General features: G+C 42.2%; 2 protein-coding genes across 3 annotated transcripts; one reads left to right on the top strand and one right to left on the bottom strand.

Moving 5' to 3' along the window:
- Nucleotides 1–246: 246 nt before the first annotated feature.
- On the bottom strand, nt 247–5753 carry sf3a1 (splicing factor 3a, subunit 1). Its single transcript, XM_079368840.1, has 16 exons — nt 5665–5753; nt 5463–5542; nt 4646–4755; nt 4333–4534; nt 3958–4209; nt 3788–3862; nt 3549–3699; nt 3015–3211; nt 2577–2694; nt 2170–2477; nt 1829–2071; nt 1533–1740; nt 1270–1424; nt 882–983; nt 722–793; nt 247–637 (listed from the first exon to the last, which is right to left on the bottom strand). Exons 2-16 carry the CDS (start codon nt 5508–5510, stop codon nt 536–538), a joined length of 2343 nt encoding a protein of 780 aa, XP_079224966.1. The 5' UTR covers nt 5511–5542; nt 5665–5753; the 3' UTR covers nt 247–535.
- On the top strand, nt 5729–9186 carry ccdc157 (coiled-coil domain containing 157). 2 transcript variants are annotated; one of them, XM_079368851.1, is made up of 11 exons: nt 5729–6077; nt 6166–6310; nt 6433–6636; nt 6769–7111; nt 7191–7268; nt 7377–7546; nt 7618–7794; nt 7904–8072; nt 8276–8415; nt 8531–8619; nt 8712–9186. In XM_079368851.1, exons 1-11 carry the CDS (start codon nt 5830–5832, stop codon nt 8962–8964), a joined length of 2016 nt encoding a protein of 671 aa, XP_079224977.1. In that variant the 5' UTR covers nt 5729–5829; the 3' UTR covers nt 8965–9186. The 2 variants fall into 2 exon arrangements, with proteins under 2 accessions (XP_079224977.1, XP_079224976.1); XM_079368850.1 differs by having other exon boundaries at nt 6433–7111.
- The last annotated feature ends 731 nt before the right edge of the window (nt 9187–9917 follow it).

The raw sequence follows: 9917 nt of genomic DNA, 5'->3' as shown, positions 1-9917 counted from the left end.
ACACTGCAAACAGACTGTACACTGCTGAAGTTTTCTTTCTTTGTACTCATTTTTTGTTGTCAAGAACGCCTCTTGTATCAGGTAATCTACTAAAGTGTATTCCAGTATTGCCACTTTACATCTGTTTTGCTTTTATGTCGCTGTATTTAATGTACAAGAGCTCCTTATTGAATGCTCGCAGAAAGCTTAAGTGTTTTTTTTAATTGATGAAAACCTTACTCATCACCTTGAAGCAACAGAGGCAGATTATTTTTTATTCCTTTATTTAAATGAATGAACATTATGGGGGTTTACATCTCCTTACATGTTTCTAAATACCATATCATCCTGAACAAATCTAAAGCGAATGAAATAGTCTGAAGTTATGCTTAACAGCTAATGTACAGTATAATTCATTAGACTCTCTGAAAAGCATTGAAGTTTGTAGGAAAGGCCAAAGATACGTGACTGGAAAAAGTAATTAAAGTAAAATAACATGACAGCAGAGACTGACGAAACTTTGATGGGTTGAGTCTTTTTCTTCTTGCTGCATGGCTCACTTCTTTCTTCCACCTCTCTCCTTCAGTGCCAAGTGAATAATGGATCCATTACTCATGTTGTAATAAGCCAGGGAGTTGGAATCCTTAATGAAAATGCCCTGTAACAAACGGAGATGACAAATGATTAGTTAATAAGTCAGACGAAAAGGGTCAAGGAATGTTTGGTTTCAAACTAAGTTTACCTCATACTGCAGCTTCTGTTTTCCTGCTGGCATGCCTGTGGCTTCATGGATCTTGACTTTAATAACAGACACCTATAGAGACATCATTTGCACATCCATAAGAATTTGGCAGATGGATAGTTACTAATAAGAAGGAAACGAAAAGCCAAAGAATGCAAACCTGATCTGTGAGCGGAACAGTGAAATTCAACACTTGGCCATTCAGCTTCCATTCAGTCTTGTCCTGCATGTTGGGAACCTGTACTTTAACAGCCACAGGACCCTGAAAAGAGGGGAAAGGGTTTTTCTTAACATTCAAAAATAATATTCATATTTAGAGCCCCATTTCACTCTGTTCAAAAACATGACCTCATGTATGCAAACTAGACTCTTAACATAACTTTGAAGTGAGTGCAGTCTTATCTTACTTTGTTTATTTTAAAAAAGTATAATAATTTGACTGTAATACAAAGTCTGTATCTTGTATTTTGAATGTTGTTTGCATGTAGATCTTTCACGGTGCCATAACTTATGGACTTAACCACAAACATGTTCCTGCTCATGCGAACCTTATTTCTACGAAGAAACTCCTCTTCTGGCATAAGGTTGTCTTCCGTCTTCATCTTCTTGCTGACCGGCTCATCCTCATGAGGTGGAGGTGGGTGGATCGGTGGTGCAGGAGCAGAAGTTGGGGGTTGTGGCACAGGAGGAGCAGGGACGAATGCTAAAGGGAAAAATATGTTTTTTTTTTACTTTTACTTATATCAAAGGAGGCTTAAAACACTAATCATTTTACATGGCAGTGATAGTTGTTAAGAAACCTATATCTTACTAGCTGGAACCACCATAGGAGGCGGTCTGGGGGCCATAAGGTGAGGTGCTGATGGTGGCATGGGGACCACATTGATGCGGGGACCAGGAATCATGGGAGGCATCTGTGTTATAACTTGTCCAGGTCCAAGGCGCACCACAGGAGACACAGGAGGCCGTGGAATTACAGGTACAGCAGACAGGAGAGTGGTGCGAACTTGAGGAGCCATCTGTTTACAAAGAACACACGAGTAGGTTAATTGTTCAAATTCAAACAATTCTATTTCTGTATCATAAAAGAGAGTTTGAACAACTCACGGGTGGGCGTGACATCGCTGCAAGTGGAGGACTGGGTTTGGGCAACATGCCTGCTGACGAGGCCATGGGAGGTGGGTGGTGAATTTCATTGGGCTTACTTGGCCCAATTTTCTCTTTAGTATCGTCTTCTCCCACCAAGCCTTTGGCCTTGTGAATGGCTTCGATCTGCTCTTGCAGGGTGATGTTGGCCTGTGCAGCCTGCTGGGTACGAGCCATGCTTCCTGAGTGGCCATCCCAAGTAACCTGGAAACATGTTTTTTTTTTTTTTTTTTAAAGATCAACAGTGCACAGTGTCATCACATTCTGATCGGCACTTCTTCCAGTGAAATAACTGCTCTTACCTTCTCCTCTGGCTTCTGGATCTCTTCTTCACCAATCTTCTTACCGATGGCCGTCTCTTCCACACCGAAGATATCAGTACGCCTCTCAGCCAGCTGTTTCAAGCTGCTCTCGATATCCAAACCAGGAGCATAGACTTCATCTTCCGTTTGCCGCTCTCTGATGCTGCGGTCTCTTTGCTCCAGCCAGCGTGGATCCAGCAGACCGATGCGCATGTGCTCCTGCATCTTACTGGCCTGGATCTTCTCACCAGTAATTGGAGAGATGAGGTATTCATCTGGAGTTGAGATTGAGGGCTGAGGCTTGGAGGCTGGGAGGGGATAAAAGATGAAAATGATCAATTGAAAGGACCTATACATAGAGATGACCGAATATGCACTTAGCAATCGTTACATTAAGCATGTGTTACCTTTGGGGTCGTAGTCTTTGCGAATGATAACCTGGTCTGGAGTCGGGGGCAGTGGTGGTGGCATCGGGCTGTCTGGTGGCAGAGGAGCCTTCATGCCATCATCATCTTCATCAGACCCCTGAAGGAGGAGAGGGGATGACATGATGTTAGCAGCACTTATCATAGTACTTAATATATATTTTTATAACAAAAAAGCATGTCGTGTACTGCTACTGGATGCCTTGAATTTCCCTCGGGATCAATAAAGTGTCTATCTATCTATCTATCTATCTATCTATCTATCTATCTATCTATCTATCTATCCAATAAGTTCCCTTGAAAAAGGAAGCAACTGATCAAAAACAAGAAATAGCTAAAGGATACCCATGAAGCAGCCTCGAGTTAGCCAGACTGGGCTGTTTTCAAGGGTTATTAATTGATTACTTCCTTTGCTCTTACCTCATCCATGTCCTGCACTTGTGTGTCTTGATCCGGTTGTGAAGGCTGGCCTGCGTGACGAACCTCCCGTTCATCGTCGTCATCCTCACTCTCAACCTCCATCTCCACCTCCTCGCTCTCTCCATACTTCTCATAGCGCTCCTGGATCAGGATGCGAGCGCCGAGCTCCTCGGGCGTGGTGGGTGGGGGGAAGTGGCCTAAGAGAGCAAAACACAAAAAAGATAAATCCATTTTTCCGAGCCTGATATACTTCTGCGCTGAATCTACACTGTAGCATATGCTGTGGGTTTGCTCAGCTCTGTCTGTATCCACACAAGTCCATTTACCAAGTTTCACTTGCTGTGGTTTCTTGTACCGAAAAAAGAAAGCAGAGAATGTGGCAATATAACTGGTATAGAAATCATACTGCCAACTAGTGTTTATAAGGGAGAGTGCTGCAGAGCTATACAGACTGCCCATTACGGTGTAGATTCAAAGAGGAAGTATAAACTGTGCTTCACATATCAATGAACAGGATGATTTTGGTTTTATTACCTTGTTCGTTGGGTTGGAAATCCACCGTCTCAACCACTACAAAGTCATGCCAGTCGATTTGAGCGTAAGCTACTCTTTCTTTCTCTCTTTCCTCCTCCTCCTTCCTCCGCTCACGCTCCTGGAACTTTGCCCACTCAACACGGTACCTCACCTGGTGGAACAATAGATTCCCTGATTAACATAAGTCATATACAATTTAATGCTTACTTTGAGAAGCAGTCAGACTTCACAAGTGTTACCTGGTCCATGACCTCTCTTGGATTCTCTGCCTCTCTCTTCAGCTTGTTCAGTAGGCCTTTAGGAGGGATGAGAATCTGTAGTTGGAGGAGAAAGAAACAGGATACAGTTTAGCATTGCAAAACAACAAAGAGCAACAAAAACATCAGTGTGACATTACTTGACAAGTCACCTTGGTGTACTGTTCAACCAGTTTGGTGAAGTAGTTAAAAAGGCTGTGCTGTGGCCGCAGAAAGTCAAACTGGTAGTTTCTCTGTTCCTTCTGCATGAGCTGAGTGAGAAACTGGCGGCCATTGCGAGCCACGAACTGAGCAGTGAGCTTCACAACATCCAGATCAAACGCTGAGATTGATGGAGGGTCTGCAATGAACTCAAACTCAGGAGGGGGTTCTTTGGGGACCACCGTTTCTTGAATCACCTGTGACTGCACCAATTGGTAAACAGAAAAAAAATAAAGTTGTTATGAACATGTAATTATTACACAAATTACAAGTATTAGAACAAAAATAACTTATAACCAAGAGCAGACTCAAATGCGATGTCTTACTTTCTGTGGAAGCTGGGCCTGCAGCATGGCCTGCTGCATAACCTTAGGCACAGCTGCAGATGGTTCTTGTGCTTTGCCCTCCTTAAATTCATTGACTTTGTGACGGTAGTAGGCATGGTAGGGGTCATTTGGGTTGAGGAAATTAAATTTTGGATTGTTGATCTCATTCTGACGGATTCTTGCTTCAAACTCAGGCCCATTTCTGTGAAACCAGCAACATTTTCTCAGATCAGTCATGAAATCAAGTTCAGATGACAGCTGTATAATTATTATGCAATGTGCTGAGCTCTGAAAGTAATGCAAAGCAACCAACCTGGCAACAAAGCTAGCTGTTTTGTCGACAATGTTTCGGACCTCAGGAGGTGGATATATAATACCAACGATGGGTTTCGTAGCAGGGGTTTCTTCAGCTGTTGCATCATTCTGTTGAAAATGGGCAAATATTGTTAGACGGTATGCAAAATAAAAAGATGTTCACAAAAGAAGTTAAGTCTAAGCTTGCACTGCAAACACTTTAGTTCACATTGTGTTTTGGGTTCATCTTCATGGAAAACACACTCATTGAGCCATGCAGAGCATCAAAGCATATTTATGGGTTTATTTGAGAAATCTGATGATCATGCTATAATCCCAAAATAAGAGATGTTTAAATCACTAATAACAACAACAAAAAAAACTACAGCTCTCTGGAAATAAATAAATAACCCATAGATGTGTCTGTGCCAGCCTTTGTAGGAAGCCATCGTCCCCTCATAGTTAAACGTAACATCTGCTTAACATCTTTAAGGTAGTGTTTTTAAAACAGTTTCTATGATCAGAAAAAAAATACAAAAATGTAAATGTTCAACACTATACTAAACATCTCCAAATCCTGCATCTACCATTCATCGTAGTAATAGCATACATCTTAGCAGATATTTCAAAACTTATGTAGGACTACTGTTGATGTGGAGGCTAACAACAAGCTAACCAGATGTAATGTCTGCTCACCTAAAATAATCCTGTATTAAGTAAAGTCACGATGACTTTGATCGTACGTTGAACACTCACGTATCCCCCACAGAGGCGGTATATTAGCTAACATTACACAGGTAATAATAAAATTAACTATCTTGTAGTAGTATCGTCACCTTGATGTTGGGCTCCGGCTGAACAATTTGAACAGGCCCAGGCGGCATGGCTGCGTCTTCTTTGTGTAAATTAAAGTTTCCTGCAAACAACCAGAAAACGTAAAGACTCGATGTATTTTAGAGGAACACACGATACAACACTGTACAGGAAGAATTCAATACAACAGCTAAACGCTTATATTGACTATGGTTGAACACTTACTGCGTCGCGCTTTCGTTGACCCAATGGAGGCTTATTACTTCCGGAAACAAGTCGCAAAGCATCATGGAACTTGCAGTACACTTGGCGGTTGTCAGGGAGATTCTAAATCAACAAGCTTTCTCTTGTCCCACACTGTCTACAGAAGAACACTAAGTTTTTTCAGACATGAGTCAGTTCTTAGGTCGTCAGGACTGTATCGAAAGCCTCCGGAGAGACCTCGTAGACCTTCAAGGTGCGACCGTGGACGTCTTCTCAAGAACCGGACCTGTCAGGTTTTCATCCTGGAAGTTCCCTGATAAACTCTCCTGTAACCTGGACCTGGTGGCTCTTCTGGACCAATATGATTTTATGGCTGGAGATGAAGCATTCAGCCAACATTCCCACATTGTGTTATTGGAGCTTGTTATTGACAGGTAAAACAAAACCCAAAGTTATATTTAAAAAAAAAAAGTTTTGGAAGACTAACACGATTTTTCTTTCTTTCTCGTCTTCCTGAACAAGATTACTTCTTCTTCTGCAGAGCTTCAATGCTTATATTGAGCTTCTGAGGTGGGGCCACAGAAAAGAACAAACCAATGGATTGCCGTCAGTCGGGCTAGTTGTCCGAAACTATTGGAGTAATTTAATTGAGTTTGCCAAACTGGGGGTAAATACATGAACATGCATGAAATAGGCCTACTTACTATTACCAATTAAAATGCAATATAACATTTAAAAATACTAACAACTACATTTTGTTGCATTTTATGCTTTTTTCCTCCCATATAGGGCCCCTCTAAAGACATCACAAAACAGACGAAAGTAAAAAGGGCATTTGAGACAGAAGCAGTATCTTCCGTTTCTCACCAATTGAGTTCAAAGAGTGATGTTTGCAGATGTTTATCTGCTGGGTCCGCCCCGAACACCTTTCACCCTGGACCCTCCAGTCCTGCTTACAACAGCCCGCTCTACCCTAAAGTGTACAGCCACAATGTAAGCTGCCAGACAGTTGAATCGTCCCTTGTTCCCTGCGACGCATGCCATCAAGTGCAGTCTCTTTTGAGAAAAACAGGACATGCTTTTGTAGATCTGTTTCAGAGTGAGGGTCTGCCCTCCTCTCTGCAGCTCCTCCTGGGAGCTGTGGAGGAGACCCTGGAGCCAGGACAGATGACAGCAACAGACGTCGTCCAGTGGGCCAATGAGGAACTCAGAGACATGCGCCGGCTGGCGAAACATCTCCAGGATGTGCGGGATACAGTGCAGCCTCTTACAGAGAAGCTAGCTGCAGCAGAAAAAGAGCGGGACAGTTTCAGGTCTCAGATGGAAAGAACACAGAAAGATTTCAAGCAAGAGATTCAAAAACACCAAGCAAATGCTGTCCAGCTGGAGTTTTCACTGCGAAAGGCACAAAGATCAATGACAGAAACTGAACAAAGGCTACATGAGGAGCAACAACAACTTAAAAGAGGTATCGGATGTCACAAACAGATATGACTGAAACTCATTGACAATTCAATCACCATTTTCTGTTATATATTTCGCAACAGATGCTCTCTGCTTGAAGGAGAGTGTTTCCAGACTAAATGAGAAAGTAGCAGAACAGCAAGACATAATACAAGCACTTGGTAAGGACACGCCGATTTTGTTATTTTGCAAAATTACATAAAATACTCTTTCATAAATGCTCATCATAAAATAAACTAATACGCCGTATTATGGCTAATTTGTGGTAGAAAGTGAAAACATTGTGCTGCAGGAGAAGGTGAGGAGCTTTAACATAGAGGAAGAGGCCTGTTGTAAACTAAAGCAAAGGATCCAGCAGTTAGAGGGTCAAATAAAAGAAACTCAACTCCAACTTGACAAAGAGAATGCAAAGTACCACAGCGCATGTCGTCAGCAGGAGGTCAGTCTAAAGACAAACAGACAAATGTTATTATGGTGGGTTTATGCACATGTTTTGTTGTTGTTCTGTAGTCCATGCAGGCAAAGCAGACCTCTTTGTTAAAGAGAGTTGATGCTCTGGACGAAGAGTGTGAGGAGCTTCAGAGTCAGTTGGGAGAAAATGAGGAAAGACAGATCAGCCTTCACAATCAGCTGCAACAGATGTCAGAGGAGAAGGAGCAAGTGCAGGCTCAGCTTACGCAACAGCAAGTATGATGACCTTTTTTTTAGTGCCCGATACTGCTCTATTATCATACAGTAGTAGTTTTATGATTAAAAAGTTTCAAACCCAGTAGCTGATGATTCTTCTCTCCACCAGGACCTGTGTTCAGAGCTGCAAAAGGAGAAGCAGACTCTAGAAACACACGTAAGCGAACTAAAGAAGAATGTGACCAAGCTGGAGGGATACACACAAACTTTAAGAGAGAGGGAGAGACTGTTGGTGGCCTTCCCCGAGCTCAGCCCTCTGGCTCAGAGTCAACCACAGAGTAAGAGATGATCAAATATTTGTCTAAAGGATCATATACCATCATTAGCACATCTCCTGAATGTACATTTGAAAACTCACTTTGTTTGCGCTCCCCTATAGAGCATCAGTGTAGTTTTTTATTTAAAGTGAAAAAACACATTTATAATAAGTGCTCTGCTTATCTTTTCATTTTTAACATCTTGTTCATCACATGGCTTCAAGGTACGGGAAATGTGCTCATGGATATGGAGCGACAGCTGAGCGCAAATAACATTCGAATCAAAGTTCTCGAGCAGGAAAACACCACGCTGTACACCAGCCTCTTAAAGCTGAGGGAAAGAGTACAAAACAACAACACAGGGGTAGGACAGATGGATATTTGTAATCCTAAAAAATCTAGCAAATGTACTTGTGGTTTTGAGGATGTTATTGGCGTCACCGAAAACTGTGTAAAAGCTATTCCCTTTTTACCCAAAGGAAGCCTCACCTCAGCATGCCTGGACTCTTCCAAACACACAAGAAGAAAAACAACAAACTCACCTGGCACAAAGGCAGTTGACTTCATTGTAAGTGAAATATGTTAAAAATGTTTATTTTACAGGGATTAATCATCATGCTGGGTTTCCAGTATTGACTTTATTTCTTCTTTCGACCACAGGCAGAGCAACAGTGCAGCATGGATGGGATGCAGTAACAGAGGGAAGGAGGCTAAACGAGTAGGAAGTGGTCTGGAGTCAGCTGGCTCAGGGGATCAGGTGTCTACTGCTTCTGCCTCCCCCTCGTCACTGCAACTCCACTTTCAGACCCTCCACCTCAACACGGAGTCCACTGCTGCAACTCAGAGCAGCACAAAGACGCGCTGTAGCTTTCTCCTAGCTCACCCCAGGAGCTCAAATCAGAAGAGAAAATGAAACTGAATGCAAACAAACACAAGACTGAATTTAAATCGGAGGAAGACAGTTTAGTATCAAGAATCGTTCAAAAACATTAGCCAACATAAAATGTCATTTTGTACAATATAGCACATTCATTCTCATATAATTGTACTCTGATGTTGACATAATGTACACTTTCGACAGTGTGCAAACAGTTATCACTTCTTTTTTCATCAAGTAAAGTTGCCTCACTCTGTATTTATAGTACTTTTGTTTTGAAACAGGGCGTTGATGGTTTTGTGATATTAGGTTTCCTGATATATGATCTGCTTCTCAAACTGGCCTGCAGGTGAGCTATCTAAATACGAAGCACAGACATCAGATGAACCACATTATTCAGAGTGAATGGACGGTTTATAAAGCCTTAAATGTCACACAAATACTGACATGGAGACAGACATGTTGTAGCCCTAAGTGCTTGCTGACGTGGAAGGGGAGAGGGTGTTTCCATGGAGACGCAGGAGCTCACAGGATCCGCGCTGTGTTGAATCACGAGAGACCTTTAGGTAGACACCGTTGAGGATAATCTGTCGCTGAACCTTCAATACAGCACAAAGATAAAGATACAGGGAGTAGATCGGTGGGTGTGTTGGCACTTTTTATTTGTCATTTTTGTGTCACAACACAATATAAGGTTTGTTTGAGGGTGTAACTTGACTTTGTGTAATATGAGCCCAATTCGGAGCCTCAAGAGACTTGTGTCAGTGTTGTCTCAGTGAAACACATTTTCTATTTGCTCTTTTATCGGTCTGTTTTCATAGACAAGTGGTGTTCTGCAGACACCTGACTATAATTACTCATTTTACACTCTTTCCCTCACCTAAACTACCTGAGGGAACTCCTGAGGCATTGTTCATTGACTATAATGACAGCCCCTAACTTGAGGGTTAATCCCTAAATTGGGTTAATCATACTGCTGTGTCAAGTTA

The sequence above is a fragment of the Symphodus melops genome, assembly GCF_947650265.1.
Source record: "Symphodus melops genome assembly, chromosome: 1".
Classification (NCBI taxonomy): Eukaryota; Metazoa; Chordata; class Actinopteri; order Labriformes; family Labridae; genus Symphodus; species Symphodus melops.
Note: the sequence above shows the minus strand (reverse complement) of the source record. Positions and strands in the feature narration are given on the sequence as shown.

What these genes read in the sequence shown, in the direction of transcription:
- sf3a1 (XM_079368840.1), bottom strand. Translation starts at nt 5,510, where the DNA reads ATGCCGCCTGGGCCTGTTCAAATTGTTCAGCCGGAGCCCAACATCAAG. An exon ending in TGGTTGAACAGTACACCAAG is followed by an intron (nt 3,863 to 3,957) that starts GTGACTTGTCAA and finishes CTCCAACTACAG; the next exon opens with ATTCTCATCCCTCCTAAAGG. An exon ending in CAAGAGAGGTCATGGACCAG is followed by an intron (nt 3,700 to 3,787) that starts GTAACACTTGTG and finishes TTGTTCCACCAG; the next exon opens with GTGAGGTACCGTGTTGAGTG.
- ccdc157 (XM_079368850.1), top strand. Translation starts at nt 5,830, where the DNA reads ATGAGTCAGTTCTTAGGTCGTCAGGACTGTATCGAAAGCCTCCGGAGA. An exon ending in GCGCATGTCGTCAGCAGGAG is followed by an intron (nt 7,547 to 7,617) that starts GTCAGTCTAAAG and finishes GTTGTTCTGTAG; the next exon opens with TCCATGCAGGCAAAGCAGAC. An exon ending in GGCTCAGAGTCAACCACAGA is followed by an intron (nt 8,073 to 8,275) that starts GTAAGAGATGAT and finishes CATGGCTTCAAG; the next exon opens with GTACGGGAAATGTGCTCATG.